Source organism: Labrus bergylta, chromosome 16 (assembly GCF_963930695.1).
Source record: "Labrus bergylta chromosome 16, fLabBer1.1, whole genome shotgun sequence".
Taxonomy (NCBI): domain Eukaryota; kingdom Metazoa; phylum Chordata; class Actinopteri; order Labriformes; family Labridae; genus Labrus; species Labrus bergylta.
The window spans coordinates 16,107,177-16,132,451 of NC_089210.1; the positions used below are offsets into that span (position 1 = coordinate 16,107,177).

At 43.7% G+C, this 25,275-nt stretch overlaps 2 protein-coding genes across 3 annotated transcripts in view; both read left to right on the plus strand.

The window, feature by feature from the left end:
• Nucleotides 1–584: 584 nt before the first annotated feature.
• On the plus strand, nt 585–20,316 carry csnk1da (casein kinase 1, delta a). Of its 2 annotated transcripts, none has more exons than XR_010668892.1 (9): nt 585–1,040; nt 10,980–11,090; nt 13,001–13,149; nt 13,373–13,601; nt 13,703–13,873; nt 14,002–14,150; nt 14,342–14,510; nt 15,641–15,846; nt 16,689–16,795. XR_010668892.1 is itself a non-coding variant. In XM_020651589.3 (9 exons), exons 1-9 carry the CDS (start codon nt 965–967, stop codon nt 18,396–18,398), a joined length of 1,212 nt encoding a protein of 403 aa, XP_020507245.1. In that variant the 5' UTR covers nt 585–964; the 3' UTR covers nt 18,399–20,316. The 2 variants fall into 2 exon arrangements, 1 of the variants encoding a protein (XP_020507245.1); XM_020651589.3 differs by lacking the exon at nt 15,641–15,846 and adding an exon at nt 18,348–20,316.
• Nucleotides 20,317–21,647: 1,331 nt separating this feature from the next.
• slc16a3a (solute carrier family 16 member 3a) overlaps nt 21,648–25,275 on the plus strand; it is a 7,964-nt gene continuing 4,336 nt past the window's right edge. Inside the window, exons 1-3 of the mRNA XM_020651600.2 lie at nt 21,648–21,959; nt 24,641–24,903; nt 24,974–25,117. Of these exons, the coding sequence (XP_020507256.1) occupies nt 24,681–24,903; nt 24,974–25,117 (367 nt within the window). The 5' untranslated portion in view covers nt 21,648–21,959; nt 24,641–24,680. The remainder of the gene's footprint in view (nt 21,960–24,640; nt 24,904–24,973; nt 25,118–25,275) is intronic.

Consider the following 25,275-nt stretch of genomic DNA (forward strand, 5'->3'; position numbering starts at 1 on the left):
TTAGGCCAGCTGGACAAAGGAACCAACCTCTTATTGTTATGCGGGAGCAGACACCCTGTCCTGGAGGAGATTAGTCCCGAGCACTAAACCAAAATAACAAAGGATGGAGGGCAAAGATGGCGGCTCTAAATAGTATGTTCATCTGTTGGCAGTGATATCGCAGGATTTTCAGTGTATGTGCCAGGAAAACAGAAAGCATACCAGTTCAGAACAAAGTCAAATATTGTGAATAAATCCAGAATGGTGACGATAAAGTCAGAAGATTGGGATTAGTGTCGTATCATGTATGGTATCGTAGTGTTTAGGGTTAAAACAAACCATTTAACGTCATATCCTATCACATTGTACCTAGCGTTTATAGCATAATTTTCCGAGATATAATATTGTTAATTGGTCCTTATCCCGTTCCGTAGTTTTCTTAAAATAAAATAAAATACTGTATATTTCTCCTCCCCTCGTCTAGTGGTTCACAGGCAGTGATCCGGCTGCTGTTACCGGTCGTGTTATCTGCTGTTCATTCTCAACGGAAAGGATCTCCGTCACTGTCCAGGAAGTGACGTCAGACACCTCCAACAGATTACCGAGCCAGGATCCTAACAGAGCAGAGACAGCCGAAGGGAGACGAGCTGAGCCAAACCGTGAAGTCTTCAAAATCCATCATCATCCGCTGCGATAAAAAGACAAGCGCTGTTAAAAACCATCGAGAGCATAAAGTTCACACTTCGACCTTTCTAACGAGCTACGTATTGTCACATTATGACGTTATTAGTGTTTTAAAACAAGTGGCGAAAGATTTGGAGAGCCGATTTCATCCGGAGACGACCCACAGAAGGAACAATTCAACGCCCTCAGTGATTAAATGTGTCCGTGTTTCTGCCTGTTTTAATTTTTGAAAACCTTTGGCTCAATAACTGAACATTTTTTTGGGATATTTTTGGAGCTAGCGAGCTTGCTAGCCGACATAATGGAGTTGAGAGTGGGAAACCGATACAGACTGGGCAGGAAAATAGGAAGTGGATCATTTGGAGACATTTATCTGGGTGAGTTATAACTGGAGACACTAATGCATGTTTTTGATTTGTGTTTGTCCATAAAGATGTGTAGGGTTTACCTGCTGGGTTCCTTTTTCCGGGTTTATCAAACAAGCTGTCGATCAATCAGCTGTTCAGTGTTAGCCACATTAGCTTCGAAGCTAGCAGGATAAAAAAAAGGCTTTTAGCTTAAAATAACTCAGCGAAACATGTGTTTATTCAGTCTGTGAACTCTGTGACCGTCACCATGTTTTTATTATGTGTTTAATTTAAAGAATGTAACTCAGAACAGATTTCATCAACAGTAAGAAGGGACTGTTGGATCATAATACTGAGCAGTAACGATACGGACGATTCGAATTATCGCGATATTTTAAAACGTATTTTTTACATGTAAAATTTTGTTAGAAAATATCTAAATGATAAAAAAAAAAAAACCTATGTTACAGATTTTTTCTTGAGTATTTAACATTACCTCAAATGTTTACAGCAGTCAAAGCCAGAGAAATCTTTTACTGTATAGTTGTGTCTCCTGCGGCGGCCGCCATAACGTAAACGGCGTGTTTATCGTTGCCGTGGAAACGCAATAACGTGAATGCGCGAACTCCTAATGGAAGCTGCTGTTGCTGCTGTGATGAAAACATAATGTAAATTAAACTCGGGATACATTAGCTCGTTGTTAAACACATTATTTTCCTCCGTCTCATCTTGACTGCTGTCAACTCAGATTTCGTTTTCATCCGTGGTAGTGGGACAACCGCCTCCTGGTAGCGTAATTTGGGTTAGGGATTTTTAAAATTAATTCGATTATGATTCCCTTCCCTGCACAATATTGGGGGGGAAACTAAATTTGCGATATCTATTCTTTCTGTGACGTTTATTGGGATTTGAATAAAACAGAAAAAATCAAATCAGAAATGTAAAAAAATACAAAACGTGTTATGTTGTCCAGTATTTCAGTAAAATAATGAAATATATAAGTGTACATATTAGCTAAAGAGCTCACCAGCGACTGCCCACTTCCCCGTCTGCTCTGGTACCAGAGGTAAGATTCCCGGTTCAAATCCTCCATTTACATTTCACTAAAATCCTCATATCAAGAGATTGAAGCCTGGAACAGAGACATCCAGCTACCTCTATACTCGTGTCTATTAAACAGTTCCAAAACAGCACTAAAGAAACTGAGAAAAAGGCAACAGTGCAAGACTGTGTACATATTTTACTTTGGGAGACAAGGAACTACCCATCCCACAATCCATTGCGAATGATGCCTCTTCTTCTTATATGTTACTTAACTTTTTATCAGAGGAATAGCTAGAATTCATCATGTGGTCCTGTATGAAAGAACACGTGGGGGCGGGGGGGGGGTTGGTTGGTTCATGATAATCTGAATGTCATGTGGTCATTTAAACACAGAAGGATGTCCATTGTATGCGTTTGTTGTCTTTGAGGTGTAATTTGATAAAGAGGCTCCATGTCCTGCTGACCGTCGGCTGAAATAAATTGTGCTGCTTGTTTAATGCAGAGGAGACGGGCTCTTATATTCCTCAGTTTCATCAACAAATTGCTGAAGCCTGCAGCCTATTGATCTGTTAGTTAATCCGATAATAGATGATATGTGTGGTGCCTGTTATTGAAGGTAAAGGTTGTAGAGATCTGTCAGCTGTGCCAGAGGAAGAGTTTCTGTTAGTAATTCCTGCACAGAATGTATCCGTCTGTATTCCGGTTTATCTGCTCAGAGTTAACCCTGAAATTTCCTACATTGACCCCCACCACCTTCATCGCTGTAATGAATCCTCTGGGGGCCATATTGGAGGTCCACAGCTCCTGAAAACAGTGTTGGAGATCAGCTGATCACATTTCTGAGCTGAAGACTTTAGTCATCAGAACAATGGAGAGGAGACATTGTGAATTCATGAAGCGTTTTTACTGACTGATAACATCATCACTGACTCCTCTTAACCCAGAAAGAGGACGACATCACCCAGTGGATGATTCAATAATATATTTACAGCACACAGAGCTATATGCATCTGTTTTCATCAAGGTTGGAAATTGGCACCCACCAACGTCTATATGCGGGTGTGTTTGTGCAGTGTCGGGCTGAATTTGCTCGACCTACCAGCCAGAGTGGCGGGTAAATAAAAGTAGCGTTACAGATTTATTTGTGACAGACAACGACGTAAATTGAATCCCTGTGTTCTGCGTGTTTTCCTCTAACCAACCTGGAAATAATCATACAAATAATATCTGACATGATGTAAAACACGGGATCTGACTCTGAAGCTCCCCAGATCAAAATAGAGGAAGTGTTTCAAACGGCTTCCTTAAACAGCAGGCGGACTGATGTGTCTGCGATCCGGCTGCTCTGTTTCCGCTTCACGCTCAGACTTCATGTAGAGAGAGCTGCGAACGTTTGTTAATAAAGTAGATCTTACAATTAAACATGTTGAATCTGAGCTTTTGAGATTTGGTGCAACCAAAGCTGATTTCATGGATTCACTCCTGAAAATTTCTAGATAGTTTCAGGAGGTCTGCTCCTGATCTGGTTGTTCCCACATGCACTTCACAGCTGGAGAATATCAGGAGGGGGGGCGAGGGGGGTCTCCTTAGGTTAGACATGGCGTTAAAAAAACAATGTGGAAGTGACAGATGAAGCAACAGAGTCTTCTATATGATGCGGTATTTGTCTTTATATCAATGCTATGTATAGGTCGACAGAAACACAAAATTAACTTAAATTTAACAAAAGAATAGCTGCAGGTATAAATGAGACCCGATGCCTTTTTGGCTTTGTGTACCGTCAGGCCTGAAGGTGGAAGATTAAACTCTGCAAAGAGAGGTCGTCCAGTCTGTTCAAATGAGCATGCTTTTATTTGCATGAGAGTCCAGCGCTCTGAGGAGACTCGGTGTTAATGCAAAGTGTAAACGCCCTTACTTAAGTGTTATCCTCAAACGCAGGATGAATGTTTATGCAGGGTATAAACGCTGCCTAAGGCTTTAACGATGTGGACGATGAGAGTTTTAGTTTCAAGCTGTAAATAAATAGAGTGTAACAGCCCGTCCACATGAGGAAACCTGCGAGTTTCACTATCAAAGAGTTAAAAACAGACTGTGTGTCAGATTCAGTCTGTTTGCTTTTTATGACCAGCTGATTGAGTGATCCCTCATCTCTCCTCCTCTCTGATTGGCTGCTGACTAACATGACGTAAACACTGTTAATCATCCAGAACTGAACCAAGCATCTATCATAAGTCCAATGGCATCAGTTACAGGAAATAAGAATCAGAGCCCGGCCGACGAATCGGACGGCTGATATCAGCATATCCAGTGATTATCTGTATCGGCCAATTTGCGCCGATGTTACAATATTTATTCACCCGTCAAATAGTATTTCATTTTTAATTTCATTGTCTTACACTAGCAGTTCTCTTGAGTGACCATCTCGTCTTTGTTATAAATCTTTTCCAAAAGTGTCTGATCAGCATTTCGGCCATCAACGCAACATGTCAATTTATATCCGTCTCTAAACATCAAAATAGAAAGAAAGTTATTGGCCGATATATATCAGTATTGGATTTGTTTTCGTTATCGGCCTCAAAAATCTCATATCGGTCACGCCCTATTAATGATATATTCTTTAATGTTGTAAAGAGAAAAAATGCTGATGGTGTGATTGCGCTGCTCTGCAGGTCTGTTCAGAGGGTTGTTTGTTTGTTGGCAGTAGAGGAGATGAGGTCAGCTGTTGGACTGAAGCCTCATACTCCGTGTGCTGCAGGCTGTCAGATATTCACAAATGTTGAACAGTTTCTGATCTTTGAGGAGATTTTCTAAGACAGTCACGACAAACAGCCTCGTGATTTTTAAGTTTTATTGTTTCTTTACGTTATATAAAAAGATCTCCTGCTGTGATCGTGTTGAAACGAGCTGCAGAGATTCCTGATCACTCTGTCGTCACATGAACTCCCTCGACTGGATTTCCCTCGTCGTTGTGTAAAACAAACACACACGAGTTTCTCTTTCATGTCGTGACCTTGTTTAAGGTCAGTTTTTTTTATTGTGTATTTTAGAGGAACGCTGCAATCACACATAAAGCACATCAACACATTCCTGAAACGCTGCAATAAAAACAATCTCTCTGACGACAAATCATGGACGCATGCGTCTACAGAGAAGGAAAATGTGTTTACATGAAAGTGTTTCCATCCTTGTTGTCCAGATCCACTCTTGTTAGAAAAATGTGTCAAACTTAGTTTAGCCGTTAGTTGTGGAGGACGGCGACGAGGTCCAATATTCTAACCTCGTACAGCTATGACGTCTAATGATACCTTGAAGAGGTGAAAAAGCTCAAGCAACACTCGTAGTATGAAGATATAGACCCTGATGAAGGCCACGGGCTGGAACACGTCGGTCTAATAAAGTGAATAAAGTTGATCTTCATGTTCCTGGAGCTTTTTCTCCATGCACCTTTGGTAGTTGGGGAATTTGTGCCAGAAAGCCGACTCTGTCTTAGGGCCCATTCACACACTAGGCCCAGTTATCCTGTACTGTGATTAAGCTCGAATGTCCCTGCCTTCCCATTCCCCCGCTGGCCTGCACTTACACCGCTCCAGGACTAACCGGGCCTGAGCACGGTTACCTCATACAGGGTTTTTCCTGCATAGAGAATTCTTTGGCGCCCCCAAAGAGTACCCAGCGCCAAAGGAAAATCACAAGTGCCAAAAGAAAAAGAAGATGATTCAAATTGCAAATCAAATCCTCTCTGAATGTATGTTAAAAACATCAATACATCAAACGACTGTTGAACAAGCAGAACATAAACTTTAATACGACGTCTCTGACTTCTAACAGTCATCTCCCCTCTCATCTGTTTACGAATGTGGCTCACGCTGGATAGCCAGCTGATTGACTGTTCGTTTCTTTTGGTTCCGGACGCTCCGCTGACACCCACAAGCGCTAAATGAGGGTTTATTTTCCGTTTGGCGAGTTAATTTCAAAGAGCAATCCACTTAATGGCGGTAAATATTTATCCCAACAGTCATGTTAAAACTATACTAAACCACATATGATGTAGCTGCAGCTACTTGTCCCTGCTCCTCTGCTGTCTGCAGACGGGTCATCGCGGGGGCACGCCGAGACGTGACACACGAACATACATGGCTGCAAACGCACACGCACACCGGAACGCCAACCACCTGTTTACTTGTAGTGAAACTGTGCAAAGGAACACGGTTGATCCGCGATAATTATGGACCGCGTCAGAAACACACGTTAAACTTTTCTCCGTTCATTTCCACCGTGTCTGTTATCAACAATCAATATCTTACCGATCGTAACGTCAGCCAGCTGTGGTCTGTGAACTTCTCCACACAGACTGTCAAACAGCGCCGCGTTATAGCCAGCAAATATATTTTTATTATTTCTCAATTTCCTGATCTGATCAAATGATCCAAATTATCTGTGACTTAAATCTGTGATTATTTGACATAATACCTTAGTAACTCAAATAAATGTACTTAAAGAAATGTGTATGTAAAACAAAAACACAATTTAAAGGAAAAGAGCAGCGTGACCTCCCCTCTCCCTCAAAATCCCTCTCCTCCCATGCTTGACTGTTGCAATAAAAAAAAATCTTTACCAGATTTAATTAGGGTTTCAGTAACTTAAGCATAATGATAATATTATTTATAAAATGATAAAAATAAATGGGAAAGAACAGGAAGTGCACAGATTTCTGTCAAATAAGGTAATACAGACTCGTAGACTATACTGTTATACGCGGGTCGAACGTTTACTACAGCGCGTATAGTCACCCCCCACAGGCCCGTTCTGAGCCAGGAAAAACCCTGCTCATAAGGTCGTAATACGACACATGCATGGCTTTACGTTAAGCGTGCTACGGTACAGATTGCCTTGTGTGAGTGCGCCCTGATAATACATTTGCAGCTATTTTCTGCTGGCCTTTCACAATATCACCGTCCTGCTCTCTGCCCAGATCAGCTTTTTTTAAAGTTTCAATTTTATTGAAGTAAATATATCTCATCATTAGACATGTGTATTGGAGAGAAAGGCATCAAAAATTGCAGGCAATCTGCAAATATCTGTGCAAATACATTGGCAACACTTCTGTACTGAAATGTTTTTGGGAAATTTAGACGTTGTGCCTGCAACTTGTTGTTTTTTTAAATACTTTATTTATAGCTTTTTCAGAAGACATAGAACATTCAAAAGGTTAACAAAGAAGAACAGTACCCCCTCCCCCATCCCACTCTACAAACAAACAGAAAAAAAAGAACAAAATCTATATATACATAATGTACCCAAAATGCAAAATATTGTGCCTGTAAGTTTTGAGCTTTAAGACAAGAATTGACCTAATATTGGGAGTCTTATCGTTTGATTTTGAGCTTGATGTTTGAAGTTTTACATCGTAGCTTCAAGACGACCCTTCTGATGTCGCACTGCACCCTCCTGACAGATCACACGCGTAGAATAAAACTACTCTTCAGTCTTATCTTTGTTGATGGATAAAACCGTCTGATTAAACTCTGCAGCACCTTTCTTCAAAACCTCTGATAAGAAAAACAGCGTGTGTCAAATGTTCCATCCTCGGCGTGTTACCTGTTTGACGGCCTTATGTAACTCTGACTTGGCTCGTGATGTGAGTAAACTGAAATGGTTCCAGCAGTGTATGCTAACAGGGATGGGTCGGGTTACATAAGCAGGGTTAACAGAGAGCCGGTGTTTGAGCTATTACAACAACAGAACTTGAGACGTGCTCAAACTGGACGCTGCCTGTGACTCACTTTACAAACTCATGACTCTCCTCTGCTTGTGAAACGTTGTGGTTTTATTCGATTGTGTGAAAAGCTCTTGTGTTATTGGCGGTTTTGTTGACGTCACCAAAGGCTGAAACTTCTCAGAAACTTTAGGTTGAGAAATCTCACCTGAGTTGTTTTGCCCTGCAGCTTCAAAGCAGCTCGACGCATTCTGCAGTGATGACACATTTCAGGGTCAGTGACGTGTGGCAGAAACGCATCCTACCAAGCCGGGTTTGATGTGGTCCTGGTCTTTAACCAAAGGCTCTGCAGCTTCAATGAGAGCTTACAGACTTAACTTAATTATTCTCAGTGCAACATGTTGCATCTGCTGGTTCACCACTCTCTCTTCTCCCCAATATGAGAGGTGCATTTAGACTCGTCAGAGAGCAGATTTCTGTCCGACGAAACACAAATTCATGAAGTCACTCAGTGTTTAAGGGTTAGTCGTTGCTGTTTGTGTACCTGTGCAGAGCGACGTGTCTGAACATGTTTCTTCACTAACCCGTCCTGATAAAAAACACACGCACACTTTTTTTCTACAGTGGAAAGATCTCCGCATTCCCCGGAGAAATCTGTCCAGACAAATCACATTCCTGTGATGCAACAAAGCAAAATGAACCGAGCTGCTCTCACTATGAAGAGCCTTTTCTCTGTGGTCACTGATCGATCCGTTTATTGATAGATTGATTGATTTGACCCGGCACAAAGCTTCATAAAGAAACAGGTCACAGTACCCCCTTGAAACTCTTAATATCTGTTCTGAGGTAGAGGTGCATCGATTGCTATTTTTCTGGCCGAATCCAGTTCCAATTTTTACCTTCCGATACCTATTTCTGGACGGCATGTTAGCTTGTTGTGTGTGTGTGTGGACGTCCATTAGCGGCTCGGCCTTAAACGACTCTCGTGTGTGAGTCTGAGATCAGCACCAAATCAGCTATACTTGTGAGGATGGGCTGGTTACCGGTCAGGGCCGAGCAGGCTGAAAACCGGCCACATGCCGATCTATCGGTGCACCTTTATTCTGAGGTTTTGTGCTGAAACTAAAGTAGAGCAGCCCTCGTTTACCTGTGACACAATTTTAGTCATCATCGTTCATCCACTCGTTTAGCGTGCATGGATTCATGGCGTTGTTAAAGAACTCAAAAGAATGACGTCATAATAAGCAATGACCACTGCTGAACAACATCTACTGCAGAGTGCAAAGGTCCTCTTGTAGTTCTCCTGTGATCTTGTAGTTCTCCTGTGAGTCCAACTGCTCATTCCTGCACTCGGCTGCGCTAACACTTCAGGAACAGACCCAGTGGTTTAGGGTGCGTGCTGTCCAACGGAGCAAAACCAAGGCGGAGACAAAAGGCTGTGCACATGGATCCTGTGGAAACCGCCTGTCACCCTCATCGAAGGCATTCAGTATTTTAAGAGCTCTTCTCTCACCTCTGTGGAGGACCTAAATGCAGTCCCTGATAAGATGAAGGTCAACGATGAGAATTTGGGTGAACTGACCCTTTAAAGTCTCTAGGCTGATATAGATTTTAGTGACCATTGAGAGGCAGATCAATGTGAATAACTGACCTGCAGGAGAAGGACTCAGTCCACGCTGAGACGTTGATGTCCTGCAGCTGTCACAAACACTCAGACTTCTCTGCAGCGATATTTAACAGATCTTGTTTTTTAAATTTTACAACATTTCAGCTTTACCATGAGTCATGTGTGCCGCGCCCTGCTGAGAGCGGCCCCGCCCGCCCTCATGACATCATTCAGAGAAATCAATGAAGCTCCATCAGCGCTGCTCTTAGCCTGAGATTGAGCTGAAACACGTGTGAGAGAAATTGGATTACGTAACCCGGTGTAGAGTTGCTGTGATTATGTGCAGGGAACTGGACCCTGTGATGGTATTCAGGAGGAAAGCAGCTGTACGCCAGGTTATTCAGACCTCACAGAGACTGTTCTCAGATCAGTTAGAGGGTGATTAAAAAATGTTCTGATCGCTGTGAGGAATTTGGACCACACATTAAAGCAGACACCTGAGAGAGGAGCCGGGTACATTCAGTGCAACCTGCTGGTTTCTCTTCCACTCTGGCCGGCTGTGCTGTGTAACCACTGATACGTCTGTGTGTACCCAGGCGACCGCACGACTAATTTAAATATCCTCAACTGTCACTAACACCCTGTTTACCATGCAAACTATTTGTTATCTTCATATCTGCTTGACGGACGCCAATAAAGCGTGATGGAAGGCCGTGTTGGACTTTGTCCTGTGAGGATATGTTCCTCTGACTCTGTAGACATCATACTACGTCACACATACGCGGCTCAATAAGTCTTTTCCAAGCAAAGTTTAAGGCTAAGCTAAGTTTGCTAGCTAGTATGGTCTCAGTTTTTTTTTACAAAATATAGCAAACTACTTCCAGCATTCAGGTGACTTTTCTCGCATGTTGTGCCACCATGGTAGGCCAGTTTCAAACTACATCTTTGGCACACTGCCTTTGTCTTCACTTAATTTAAAGTGATCCCACACAGCTGAAGTCTTCGGCATTTTGTCTTCCCTTTAACGACCAAGGTGAACTGAAGTGTGACGTTTACTGACCGCTGTGAGGATAGGAATATCAGGTACACAAAAGAAAAAGAAACAAGACACAAATACTCAAATCCCAAAATTGATTGCCTACCCGACGAATGAATATTTGGGTCCAGCCTCAGTGCAAACATTTGTATTTCTGCTAACAGTTTGTGGGAGAATCTTTAAGATGCTTAAAATCCCTTTTAATCTGTAAAACCTCAGCTGAAAGAAATGTCCGACAACAAACTGTAATAAAAATTACATTTTTAAAAATGTATTTAAATCGTGTCAGAAATATAAAAAAAACATGTTTGTGTATTGTTGTTTTGCTTCTTTAAATGCTAAATGCTCAAAAATGTAAATCCAGATGGAATTGTGAGTTCTGCCATTTTTATATTTTATTTTATATTCTCAGATATCTTGTGTTGTTCTTTTTTCCTGTGTCATTGGTGTTTACAGTTTAGCGAACAAGATGTAAAGGTCACTGGATTAAAGTGAACGTGTCTGTGACGTGTTTCCATGCAGCTCATCTCTCTCTCTCTCTCTCTCTCCCTCCCTCCCTCCCTGCAGGTACTGACATCTCGGTCGCCGAGGAGGTCGCCATCAAGTTGGAATGTGTGAAGACCAAACACCCACAGCTCCACATAGAGAGCAAAATCTACAAGATGATGCAGGGCGGAGGTACTTTAGTCACTCATTTACATGGAAACGTGTGTTAAATCGGTGTGAGAGGTTTTGTTCATGCCGAGTCATCTACAGTCAGGACTCCAGTGACCCCTCTGAGCAGGCTTAAGAAGCAGTTTATAAAGTGGCTGGGATTTGACCTCTGATCCCCTTCTTTAGGTCAACAAATGCATGATGTCTTTGATGAGGAATCATAGCAACACACTTAATGACAGTTGCGTCAAACTGAATTCCTACATTATGTTGCAGGTTATGAAGTCTAACTAGCGCTGAAGGAGGTCATCTGGTGTTCAGGCTCTGAGGTGATTTTCAAGGAGGTCTTCTTGAAGGCTTTTAGTCATAATCCCCAAAAATTGAACGGGTCACAGATTTAAGGAGTCCCTGAAAAAGTATCACAGCTCATGCTTCAGATCATGCTTTGGGCGGCTGTGGCTCAGTTGGTAGAGTCGGTCGTCTCTCAACCGGAAGGTTGGGGGTTCGATCCCCAGCTCCTGCACCAACATGTCCGATGTGTCCTTGGGCAAGACGCTTAACCCAGAATTGCTCCCTCGTCAGTGGTGTATGAATGAGATTAGTTACTTCTGATGGTGACTTTGCATGCGGTGTAAAAAAGCGCTTTGAATGGTCAGAAGACTAGAAAAATGCGTTACAGTCCAGTCCATTTACCATTTAAAGAAACTTCCCAGACAGAGCTGAGTCTGTAGATGGCATGCTGAACTGTGAACATGCCCACAGGCTTCAAACACGGGAGACATGAGAGAGAACCTGTCACCCTGAGCGTGTCTGTGGCGTCTGGAGGTTAGCGTCGCTGTAGGGCCCTAAAACAAGACGCTCAGTAGTTTGTGCACAGAGTTGATAAAACTGAAAACACATTTAACTAAGATTTGAACTTGTTTCCCTTCCCGTGCTGGTGAATAATTTCTGACCTTACATAGTGAGGTCTGATTTAAAGCCGACTGTGGAGCGCACTGAGCGTGTGCAGGAGACGGTTAGTCTCTGTCAGCACGACTGTGCACACACATGCGTTTGTATTTTTGTTCCAGCATGGAGGATTTATTAGGGCACAGTGACTGACCCAGACTGTGGGATGTATTTGCGTTTGTACGTATATAAATAGCTGATGCAGAGAGAGAGAGAGGTGCTGAGCAGCGCTGAGCAGCAGCTTTTTGTCGCTGTCTGCCTGTAGAAGGAAATGCCAGATGGCTTCTTCGCCTCGGCAGTGTCAGCCAATTACCAGCTACTACTAAACCAGCTGGCCTCTGCCTTCACACCCTCCCCCCTGTGTGTGTGCATGTGTGTCTGTATGTGGAGGGTGCATAGACACCGTGCAGGACAGCGCCATTTCTGTTCTCTGCAGAAGAGTTGCACAAGAATAAACGAGACACATCAGCCAACTTCTCTAAATTATGAAGCAGAATTTTCTCTTCAGTAATTCAGCTGCACACTTTAAGTAGACAAACGTGTTCTAGGATTGATACTAAGTCTGTGTCACTACACACACTTTTCTTCATAGCTTAACAAAGTTTATAACGTGAGGATTTCATCTTTAATTAAATCACATGTTCACATTTTAGAGATTCAACAAAGGTCGGTCTTTAACGCTTTATGTCAAACATTTTGCACATCTTCAGTTTGAGCCAGAAAAACACTGACAGAGCTAATGTTGCTAACTCATATCTACCAATCATAACATGTTTTATAATAACTGAGAAGTTAAATTAGGGAACCCCATCAGCTGTTCTCCTGCAGCGTTTGGAGTCGATTCAGATTTCAGTTTTTTTTTCTTTTTATTACTCCTGAGTTTGAAGCCTTTGAGGAAATTCATGAATTGCAGCTGTTTGCTATGCTTTTTTATTTTATTTTGGGACGTACTAAATATAAACGCTCCCCACTCTCCTCTCGTGCAGTGGGCATTCCTACGATAAAGTGGTGCGGGGCGGAGGGCGACTACAACGTGATGGTGATGGAGCTGCTGGGCCCGAGTCTGGAGGATCTGTTCAACTTCTGCTCGCGCAAGTTCAGCCTGAAGACGGTGCTGCTGCTCGCCGACCAGATGGTGAGGAGGGGAAACCCGTTACTCCACAGACCCTTGTTGATTGTGTCTTATTTTTTGTTGGTAATCTGTATCAAACAAGTAATGTGTTATGCCTCCTCCAAGGGAGAGGGGAAAAAGAGAATGCATACATGCAAAAAATGTTAGCCTCTTTGTGTATGTTCCAATGTCTCCATGTTTGTCTAATAATGCTGAATGAACAACCTGTCGCGTCCTTTGCTCACAGATCAGCCGTATTGAATACATCCACTCCAAGAACTTCATCCACAGAGACGTGAAGCCCGACAACTTCCTCATGGGGCTCGGCAAGAAGGGCAACCTGGTTTACATCATCGACTTCGGCCTCGCCAAGAAATACCGCGACGCCCGAACGCATCAGCACATCCCGTACCGCGAGAACAAGAACCTGACCGGCACCGCCCGCTACGCCTCCATAAACACACATCTGGGCATCGGTAAGACCCTCAAAAATCTTTTTGGTGAAACAGATAAACCCCGCCTCCATCCTCCTGTGGTCTGACTCTCTCTCTCTCGCTCTCTCTCTCTCTCTCTACAGAGCAGTCCAGACGAGACGACCTGGAGTCTCTGGGTTACGTCCTCATGTACTTCAACCTCGGCTCTCTGCCCTGGCAAGGCCTCAAAGCCGCCACCAAGAGGCAGAAATACGAACGCATCAGTGAGAAGAAAATGTCCACGCCCATCGAGGTCCTCTGCAAAGGCTACCCATGTACGTTTAACCTCTTCCAGTTGATCTGTAATGTTCTTCTCTAAATGACAGAATCTCTTTATCTGTGAGAGTTACAAAGCTGCAGAGAGTGTTTTTTGTAAACGTCTGTCCTCCTCGTGTCCTCACAGCGGAGTTTGCCACCTACCTGAACTTCTGTCGCTCTCTGCGGTTCGACGACAAACCTGACTACTCGTACCTCCGTCAGCTCTTCAGGAACCTCTTCCACCGACAGGGCTTCTCCTACGACTACGTGTTCGACTGGAACATGCTCAAATTTGTGAGTTATGTCGTCACTTTGAAGAGATTTACTTCAAGATTCAGCTTGAAAAAAAAGAATGAACAGTCTCAAACTAGATCTGGAGGATTTAATTCTTTAAATCTGCAGCTGGAACAGAAACTTTCTTACATCAACTGCTGCTCACATGTTCCTGAGAGACAATCTTCTAACCGTGTGTTCATGTTTTTCAGGGCGCCAACAGGGCCGTGGAGGACGCCGAGCGGGAGCGTCGTGAGCGAGAGGAGAGGCTGAGGCACGGCAGGAATCCCGCGGCTCGGGGCATGGCTTCGGCCTCAGGGAGAGCAAGAGCCACTCAGGAAGTTGCAGCCCCCTCCCCCCTCAACCCTGCCTCACACACAGGTCAGCACACAGACACAAGTTATCCTGTGCTCGTATTGATGTAATCCATCAGCTGGACGCCGTTATGTCTCTCTCTTCCACAAGATTTAAGGCATACCTGCAGAATGAGAAAAGCTCCCGATTGGTCCGTTATCGTCGACGTGGCTTTTTTTCTTCCTCTTCAGATTTTGAAGGGAAAGAACTCTGTTGTCTTTGTGTGAAATTATTAATATTTGTTTAATGCCGCGGCTCAAATTCAAGTGAGATGGAGCGACGTAGAAACATGAAACTTTGCACAGCGACTGTAAATGATGTGAAGAAATATGAACCCAATGGGCCAGATGGTGGCGCTGCAATTAAGTAAAAGATCGATTTTTGAAAGGCCACGCCCCTCATACTCTCAATTGCATCCAATTTTTTTAATTTGACACAAAGGTCCAGCTCATGTTAGTCTACAAAAAAGCCTCTTTGACCATCAAAGTCTGCCATGATGGATCTTCCACCATTTTGGATTTTATGTAAATCACATTTTGACTTTGACTTTGATGTGGTTGCTCATTGGATGAAGCTCATTTAATAGTTGTTGAGATGTAGTTGATGTCTTGTTTAGTTTTCAAGTGATCGATACACTTTGGAAGGGGCGGAGCTTATCAGAGAGAATGACCATAAAGTTTGAGAGACAGAGCAGGGATGACATGCAGAAGGAGCTATAGCTATAGGTCGAACCTGGGCCGCCCGTCTGGAGCACTACAGCCTCCGCACATGGGGTGCTTGCACTAACCACTAGGTCACCGGTGCCCCCTAACAAAGCATGAACCATAGAGGGCACATAAAACACCAAAATGTGTTCTCCAAAAATGGGTAGTCAGATTTTCACCAAAACTGGTGTGCATGCTCGGGGGATGAGTGTTTATAAAATCTTTCAAAGTGTCATGTTGATTGATGAAAGTGGGCGTGGCCTATCAAATATCTGCCAGTAACTCGAGATGCCTTCGAACAGTCCTGATCAGGAGTGACTGGAGAGCATTCCCAACATTCCCGAGCATACACACTGTTTTGTCAAAACTTAGGAAAACTAATTCCTCTGGGGGGGGAAAAAAAACTAACATTAAGGAGAAAAGCGAGGCTGAAACTTTGCAACCCCTATCCAGCAGGGGCAGCAGGCAGTCAGACGGCTGTGGTGCCACTGCGATTGCGGCTCGAGGAAGAGCCGCAAAGCAGCTCTCAGTGAAACAGCAACTAATTTACAAAGTAGCAGCTCCTGCAGAGTCTCTCTCTGCATCTCAGCAAACACTCAGAAACAGAAGGAAGAGGAGTCGGCTACAAACCTCAAAACTTCACCAAAAAGACACTACTGGTACGTTTGGTATGTTTGAATGCTGTTGATGTAGTCATGTGTTCATTCATACCAGTTAGCCTCTATTGTTCAATTTATTGGAGGCTGAGATTTGATTGACCTTGTTTAGAATTAATATGGCTGTGTGGAGTTAAATTCTGCCCATAATGTTTTCTTTCATTAAAGGAGCAGTATGTAACTCTGACACCTAGTGTCTAAAATGGGTACTGCAGTCTAAATTCTAAACATCGTAGAGAGCTGTCTCTTCCCCCCCCCTCCTCTCTAGAGTCGATGCTCACACAGATTGCCATGTGGTGGACTCTTAAAAGCGCCTACCTTCTCTGGTCCAAACAAATCCAGAGCATTCAGGACCAGAATCTAAAGTTAGAAGGAGGACATACTGGCTGCTGCATTGTTGTCAGAGAAGGGAGGAAAAATTTCAATCGCATCTGTTCGCTTCCAGTGTGTGATGGTGGCAGCTACACTCGTGGTCATGATGATCCGTGTGTCAGCATTTTATATCGGTTGCACCGGTGAGTTAAATGCAGCCAACTTTTTAGATGAAAAAAGGGCATTAAGAGTGCGTCTTCTACAGCACTGAGTTTTATTTAAATCTGTGGAAGGGTGGATGAATGGATCACGGCGGGAGCAGATATTAAAAAGCTGCAGGCTTTGTGACGACAAAAAGCTAGGCTGTGATTGGTCTTCCTCTGTTTTTTTTAAACAACCGTAAAAGTGACATTTTTCAGCGTGTTGAGGATTGAAACCTGCTCGTCGTCGCCCTCTGCGTAATACAAAAGGACCTGAACCCACTTATCTGCGCTTTGAGGTAATCATGTTAACCTCCTTTTTTTTTCTCTCAGGTTTGGAGAAGGAGAGGAAGGTGAGCATGCGTCTTCATCGTGGAGCACCGGTCAACATCTCCTCCTCAGACCTGACGGGACGACAGGACTCCCGCATGTCCTCACAGGTAACACACACACACACACACACACACACACACACACACACACACACACACACACACACACACACACACACACACTGTGTACTCTGACATCCTGAGACATTTGAGTCATCGACTGTAAGATTCTGCAAACACTCCTGGTATCCTGCACAGTCAGCATTTACAAAACTACAATTAGATTAATGTTTACATTATTTCCCATCATGCTCTTGGTGGAAATTCACAATAAAAACATAAAACAATGACACACAGACAGCTTGAGGACCTCGTCAGTGCAGTTATTTGTGTTTCTTTGTTGTTATCGAGGATGTAAGTTCAGCTGGTCTACCGTCCCGTCCACTTTTTTTTATATCGTACATTTTAAATAACGACACCGTTTACCAAAAGTCCTGCTCAGTGGGGGTAAAACAGCAGACATACAAACACATAAAAGTCAATAAAACAAAACATAAAAGGCGCCTAAGAATATAAAAACAGACTTAAAATTGAGCTATGAGTAAATCATCCGTGCTCTGTTGTCTTCAAATGTTCCTTTTTAAAGAGGAAATGCATCACAGTACATTCAGATCCAGGCTGCCCAAAGGACAAATCACTTCCTCTTTCTCCTGCCAAATGTTTCCTTGTTCCGTTTTTCTCGCTGACATGAAGCAACCGAAGAGCAGGAGTCGTTCTGTAAGAGTAGAAGTTATGAGGGTAATAGGAATAAGAATCCCCTTTATTTATTTATTTATCGAGCATGTGACTAAACCAGAGTGAGAAGTGCTTCACAAAGGCAAAAACATCAAACAGTTTAAAGTCTAATAATCATCAGGTTCTGATATTAAATCGATCTGAGTATTGTGTCGATGAAATGTGAAATATTTTAAAGGTACAGTCATAAATAAAACCGCTGTTGCCTTCTTGTAAACAAAGCTAAAGATCAGGGAGGGTTTGAGCTCTGCCCTGCAGCTGTCTGCTCTTTAAAGGCTTCATTAAGTCCTTTGTTCTCCTCCTGCTTGTAGACGTGATGCTCCCCCGTGAGGTCAGAGAGGGTAACGCACGCAGACCAAGTCTAAAAAATACAAGTTTGTCTTTGAGGAAACTCTCAACAGCCTCAAAATAATCAACTAAAATAAATGTTATTTTCTGTTTATGAGGGAGACAGTGAGCCTTGATTTGATATTACACATTCTTACATTATGCTGCCGGTTAAAATTAAGTGGCTTGTTAAAATAACAGTGACCGGTCAATTTTTTTTTTTAATCCGCCTGTCACAGGTGCAGGATGACACCTTTTAATGAGAATATTTAAGTCTTTGTATCAATGCTATGTGTAGTTGAAGAGAATCTCAATGTGAAGAACATACTGGAGAACAGGAAACATGCAGCAGCAGGTTGATTAGAGCACAGAGATGGTAGAGGTGGCGTGCAGACAGTCTATGGTCGTGCAGTGATCACAGGGAATAAAGGTCACCACCCCCTCCCACTGGCTCCAGGTGAATTCTCCTGATTATATCCTGCTGTGTTCTCACATCAGCTCACAGTCTGAACTTTATTCTTTATTTCCTCCTCTGCAGGCTCTGTCCCGGGTCACACCGAGCGGCCTCCAGTCTGCGGCTCCACGGTGAAACCCCTCCCCCTTTCTTCACCTGTGCACCATGGAGGCCTCAACACGCACCACCTGCAGCACACACACACACACACACACACACACACTCACACTCAGACACACACACACACACACAGAGGACGACCACCAACTGATGCACGAGAGTTCGGCTGCGCTCTCGTTCCCTTCACAGCGGAGTGTGTGTGTGTCTGTGTGACAGAGAGAGAGAGAGAGAGAGAGAGAGAGACGGGCGGGTGGAGCACACTCTGGTTGCCTTAACAACGTCGGCAAAGTAGCAGCCACATCCTCCCTCCTTCCTACCCCCTCGCCCCCCGTGGAAGAAACACTCCCCCCTCCTCCTCCTCTTCTTTAATGTTGATGAAGCCATGGATCCTCTGGCGTCTTTTTCTTTTCTTTTTTTTTACTTTGATTTTACTTATTTTAGTTCTTTAGCATTAACGCTCCTCTGGTCGTTCTTCACAGGAGATTGGAGAGTCAGCTGATGGGAAAACGTGTGTGGGACGTTTTTTTATTTTTAACAATGAGAGCATGAAGACGCGTGATGGGCGTGTCTGAGGACGAGGCCTGAGGGTCCTGTTTTGTGTCCTGAGAGTCGCCACAGCTCTTTGTTTGTAGGTTCAAATGTGAAGCTAGGATAACCTGGTTGTTTTTAAAAATGGGACAAAATGTCTTTTTAAAAAGCTCCCACAGAACGAGATTCTTTTTGTCCTCCTCAGGATGCCGTAGTCCATCCAACAGCAGGTTTTTCTTTCTGTGGCTGCCGCGTGCTGCTTTGGGAAAAGCTGTAAATGGAAAACAGTGAAATACTTTTCGGGGGTCGATGTGTCGCACTGAATGGATGAGATGTTGTTTTTGAATCGGTGCTTAGTGACGTGGCTTTTGTGTGCGTGTTTGTGTGGTTCTGTCGTAGGCGCGGGGGGGGGGGCGGGCGGGTGAGTGGGTGAACATGTTCAGGAGAATTTTGTTTTTTAAAAGTTTTCTTTTAACTCTTTTGCCTCCCAAATCTCACTCCAGACCATCCGACTCCCGGCTCTCATGTCGGGCTCAGACTTACTGACACTTCTTCTACCTGGACCTCACTGACGTCTGCCCCCCCCCCCCCCCCCCCCCCCCCCCCGAATAATTAACTGCTTAGGTCGTGAACTCATTGTTTTGATCCCTGCTCCAGTTTAGTTCACATTCACATACTCACCTTTTCTTTGTCCGTCGTTGCAGACTGAGTCCAGGTGGAAGGGGGGACAGGTGTGTTTGAGGAAGTTTTTTGGAGTCTTACAGTCTTGAGTGTCGTCTTAATAAAGGAGGTCTGATCGGAGGCTACTCGCGTCCCTCGGTGGCCGAGCTGACTGCTGAACCCTGCAGGTTTTGGACGTAGATCTTTGTGGTAGGCTGGTTTGCTAACTCCGTTTTTCTGTAGTTAAAGTAAAAAGTGGGAGGGGTCTGTAGTGGTAACTTGTACATGTTTGTTCTCTTGTTGTGTATAGGATGTGCCTGCTATCTTTAACAGGATGACAATGACAGTGTGTGGGGGAGGGAGGGGGGGGGGGACTGGGAACGCCTCACTCTGTTTTGTTTATTTGTATTCTTCTTCACCTGTGGGCTTGAAGACGCGATGGATTAACTGTTTGTCACTGATGATTAATGCGAGTTCACTTCACACGGAGAGACGACCTTCTAACTGCTTCTCTTCAGTTCTTCATTTGTTTTGTTTTTCTTCACTTCCTGTTCCTGTTTTTTTTTTCTTTCTTTTTTTTAACTGTGCAGTGGAGATGTCCGCTTGTGTCCCACAATGCATCTCTCACTTTGGATTCATGGGAAGTCTTTTCTTTCCTCTCCCTCCTTGAAACTATTGCTCCTTATTTGTAATGCCACTGTATTTGTGTATTTTAAAACTGTAAATAAATTAATAAGTACTTGTATGTGTTGCCTTTTTTTGGGGGGGGGTTTGAGTTCTGTAGTTTTTCTACTTCCTGGAGGCGTCCATGTTGCTTTAACAACCTCGAAGGTGCTCGACTCGGATGTGACCTCATTCCAAGCTCCCACATCAAACATCCGAGGTAAAAGGAACAAGAGAGAATATGTGACCTTTAAATTATAATTCAAAGCTGATGAAAATATAAATTGTACAATCCCTTCTTTGATAAACATTCTTACTCAGCTTTAGTATTTAGTAAAGTCTGAAGTTCATCAAGTTTCTGGCTGCAAAATGCTGGATGAACTTTTTTCCTTACAGCAGTGACACAGTCTGACCACTGGGGGGCGCTGTGGGTCAACCTGAGCACCTGCATGCTGCTGCTCGTTGAGGACAGTTACACAACTGTTCCAGCCTGCAGGCTGTGCAGAGGGATGGACATGCACAGTGACAAACTGAGCAACCACAGAGGACAGAAGAAGATTTTACATGATGGTTAATTTCTTTAGACTAAACTAGAGAATCTGTAGAATATGTCCAGGATGTAACACCTGCGTACGAGGCAGCACGGGGACAGTCGACGTCAGAGAACCTCAGACTCCTCCCCTCAGTAACCACAGGACAGGAGTTTATTTATACACTCATTATGAACACTGTCAGGCGAAGATTCACAGGAAACACACCACCCTCCTCCTCCTTTAACATCTTCTGATCAATGATTTTACATCACAGGAGTTCATTACACCCCCCCCCCTCCTGCCCCTTCTCCCCCTCCTATGACACAGCTTCTGATGGACAATGTTACATCACAGGAGATTATAAAACGATTATAAGAAGTGTGGTTTTCTACCATCTTGACATTGTGGAGCCAAAAGTGGCCATATTTGGTGACATGGTAGATGCATGTTGCTCAGCTTTACTCTGGTTAAAAGGTTAATTATTGAGGTAGTGACTTGTCAATCACAGGGAGCCCCGCCCTCATTCCTCTTCTGCTTTCATGCTTGCAGAAAACTCCTGAAGTTTTCAAAGTCTCCTGCTGTGAGGTGCATGTGTGAACAACCAGATCAGTAGGATTTCAGGGGAAGTCCTGATTGAGACCTTCAACTAATCAGGAAAATGTTTACTGAGGAAATAAATTATCTGATCAGTAGGGACATTTTCACTTCTTTTTGTAACCAATGGAGTCGCCCCCTGCTGGACATAAGAAAGAATGCAGGTCGTTGCTCCCCCTCACTGTTCTGCGGATTGTGGTCAGTAAATTGGGGGCATTAGGACCCTGCAGCCTGTGCTCTCTGTGCCCTACTGGCGGTCTGCAGGCAGACGTGCGGGCAGGAACGCTCCGGTGCTGAGGCAGGAGGAGGAGGAGCTGGAGGAGGAGACGGATCAGCAGCATCACCGGGAAGACACTCAACAGTTTGTCAGCGCGTGCTGTTCTAGCTGCTGACATCACTGCTCCTCTTTTGCTCACAGGTGAGACTGATGAGAATAAACCAGGAGAGCGCGTGTCACATCCATATCTAAGAAGTGGGACCTCCTGATGTCATATCGCGGGATTTGTAGTTTTTAATGCGCGTTTTTGCTCCCACGATGGATCCAGCGTGACGTCCACGTCGTGACAGAAGGTGTGAAGAGGTGACCCGACAAGAGCAGGTGAAGTCTGAGTGTGTGTGTGTGTGTGTGTGTGTGTGTGTGTGTGTGTGTGTGTGTGTGTGTGTGTGTGTGTGTGTGTGTGTGTGTGTGTGTGTGTGTGTGTGTGTGTGTGTGTGTGTGTGTGTGTTTAACATGGAACAAGCTAGGACTGCATGTTTGAGTATTCAAACCTTTTACTGTCAATTATTTACTCATGATCAGTTTTCTCTATTTAGACATGAACGATGAAGTGGGAAATAATTCCAACACATTTTAATGCAAAAGATTAAATAAAACTTATTTCTATAATATTATTTAAAAGATAACACTCTTTATTGTATACGCTCAGCTGCATCATTACTTCACAGTTTGTTGGCACAATATTAAATAACTGTTTTTTTAAATACATGAATCCAACAGACTGTTTTAAATTTCAAGAGAGGAAAGTGGAGTCAGGAATCAGAGAGAGATAGAGAGAGAGAGAGAGAGAGACAGGGTGGAATAACATGCAGAAAAAGAGCGTCAGATCAGACTCAAACCCGGGCCGGAGGACTATAGCCTACGTACATTAGGCACCGGTCAGAGTTACATACTACTCCTTTAACTGACACAAAACCACAAACACTGCCCAGAGGTTAAAGGTCAGGGACTGAATGAGCTGAGGGGACAACTAGCAGACAGCTAGCAGCTCCCACCTGTCACTCAAAGAGGCCACGCCCCCTAATTCTGCATCCCTTTAAACCTTAATATAATGTAAACAGGTGAGTTGTATAAACATTCAGCCCGTACAGTTGAAGAGAGAAATGAGCTCTAGAGACTCAAACTGTTTTTGTACCAGGATGTAAACATGTTTATTTTAACATAGAGCTCTATGGAGACTGACTCACTGCAGGAGACAGACTCTAGTGGACACTGGGGGAACTGCAGCTTGTGTTCGCTTTTTGCATGTGCATCATTCTCCCTCATAGTTAGATTCCTTAATTCAACAAATTGTGCCCTGAAATCCCCTCTCTCTTTTTTAAAATTCAACAATGCTTTTAAAATGTCATCAGTGAATTCTGAGAACATTTGAGCACTTTGGATCGCTGCTGTCTGCTTTCAAACGTCACAGAGCGTATACCTGGGATGTTTGCTGATGAGCAGTCAGTCTGATTTTAAGGCACAGGATGTAACTTTAAGAGTCTGTCCTTCAAGGAGACTCAGAGGACATGTTTTGTTATGAAAGCAGATGTTACAGTCACACAATGACTTCAGGATATTTCTGTGTGGCTGTGTAATAATGCAGCATATTTCCCCAGAGACAAACACACAAACACAGGCGGCTCTGGTGGTCGATTGTTTTTTTTCTGAGGCGGGTCACGTCAGTGTCGTGTTACCCGGAGACTCTGGATTCCTGGCAGTTTTTTTTTTTTTCTTTTGGCCTGAGCCCAGTCTGCATTTTTTACCACACAGCTTGTCCCTTCAGCTCCTCTACAGGTTATAAATCAGCTGATGGAGCAAACAGACGCTGAGTATTTTTAGTGCTTTGCTTAGATGCAGAGAGAAAAACGTCTCATCTGACTCAACGATTACAGAAAGTGTCCAACATAAAAACATCCCGACCAGCTTTGCACATGAAGACAAAGACACACATAGATTCTGCTTGTGTTGAAGTGTTAATGGGAGAGTAAAAGAGAGACGCAGCGGAGCTATGAATCAGGGAGGCCCGTTACAAAGCATGATGGGATACAGTTAATGTTGGATCCACGCTGGCTGGTAGAGAAGGAAAACGTTACACTCAGTATCTGGATTCTGCAGACTGAGCCTTTAAATGAAATCAAATCTGTAGTTATGAAAAATGTTATGCCTTAATTTAAGTATTTTTTTAAACACACACTGTGAGGACATTTTGTGCTTTTTTGTTATAGTTACAATTACAAATTTCAATTAAAAAACTGCAGGAAAAAAAGATCTGACATAAAAACTAAAGTCACTGCACTCAACATTTTTTTTAAATGAAAATCACAAAAATAATTCAGTTGAGCTGCACGTCATGTCTGGACCCTAGAAGAAACCTTAAACCAGTTTAGAGGCACTGCTTGTCAACAGGCCATGCAGGAAACTTCTTGGGGCCCCAGGTCAGTAGGGGGGCCCCCAAGGACTGATGAACTTAAAAACCACAGCAGTGGCTCAAAATGTGCAACATCTGTAATGACAGTAGGAAACCTTCCTAAAGGGGCACCATCTCCCCAACGGTATATTTAAAAAAAAAAATTATTTAAAATGTATTTAATCAGGAGAACCTCATTAAGATTAAGAATCTCATTGGCAACAGTGTCCTGGCCAAGAGGGGCAGCAGCACAACAAAAAGTTACAGACATAAAACACAGAGTAATTACAAACACAGTTTAACATGTCCTGAGTCACAGAGCAGAAATTCATCAGTCAAAGCATCTACATCCTGAAGCTTCTTCCTCACACACCTTCAAACTACTTTTTAAATGATCACTGGTTATGTCATCAATATCGGACATAAAGCCGCACAGATGGAGTCTCTGTTTCCAATCCAGGAAGTGAAAATGATATATTTTATAATTATATTAAAGATCATTTAAAAACACTAATCTACTTTCACTAACTGTGTTATTTGGGATCGGTCTAATTACTGGTGAACTTCGACAGAAACTCTTAACGGCTTGTCGTCATGAATCTTTCTCCTGCAGCTTCTCCGCCTGCCTCCGTTAAACTCAGCCGCAGTGCATCATGGGAGGCGTGGCGGTGGACTCGGGTGACGGGGCGGTGAAGGCTCCAGACGGCGGGTGGGGCTGGGCGGTGCTGGCCGGGTGTTTTGTCATCACGGGTTTCTCGTACGCCTTCCCCAAAGCTGTCAGCGTGTTCTTCAAAGAGCTGATCAGAGAGTTCGGGGTCGGGTACAGCGACACGGCGTGGATCTCCTCCATCCTGCTCGCCATGCTCTACGGCACAGGTATATAAAACCTACAGGACGTGGAGTATGATCAAACCCTGTGTATTCAAACCGTGCTCGCCCTCTGCAGGTCCTCTCTGCAGCGTGCTGGTCAATCGGTTCGGCTGTCGCCCGGTCATGATGGTCGGTGGTCTCTTCGCCTCTCTGGGGATGATCCTGGCTTCTTTCTCCACCAGCATCATCCACATCTACCTGTCCACAGGTGTCATCACAGGTACAGAATCCACAAACTCTCAAGCTAAAATCTGCAGAACTTTCTGGAAAAATGTTTGAAGTTTTCCGCCTCGCTGTCTTTGCACAATCCTCCACGATATAAAAAATGTAACCCTCATGCGTCACTATGGACATTTTTGTCCATTTCCAAATGTTTCA

What these genes read in the sequence shown, in the direction of transcription:
- csnk1da (XM_020651589.3), top strand. Translation starts at nt 965, where the DNA reads ATGGAGTTGAGAGTGGGAAACCGATACAGACTGGGCAGGAAAATAGGA. An exon ending in ATTTGGAGACATTTATCTGG is followed by an intron (nt 1,041 to 10,979) that starts GTGAGTTATAAC and finishes CCCTCCCTGCAG; the next exon opens with GTACTGACATCTCGGTCGCC. An exon ending in CAAGATGATGCAGGGCGGAG is followed by an intron (nt 11,091 to 13,000) that starts GTACTTTAGTCA and finishes CCTCTCGTGCAG; the next exon opens with TGGGCATTCCTACGATAAAG.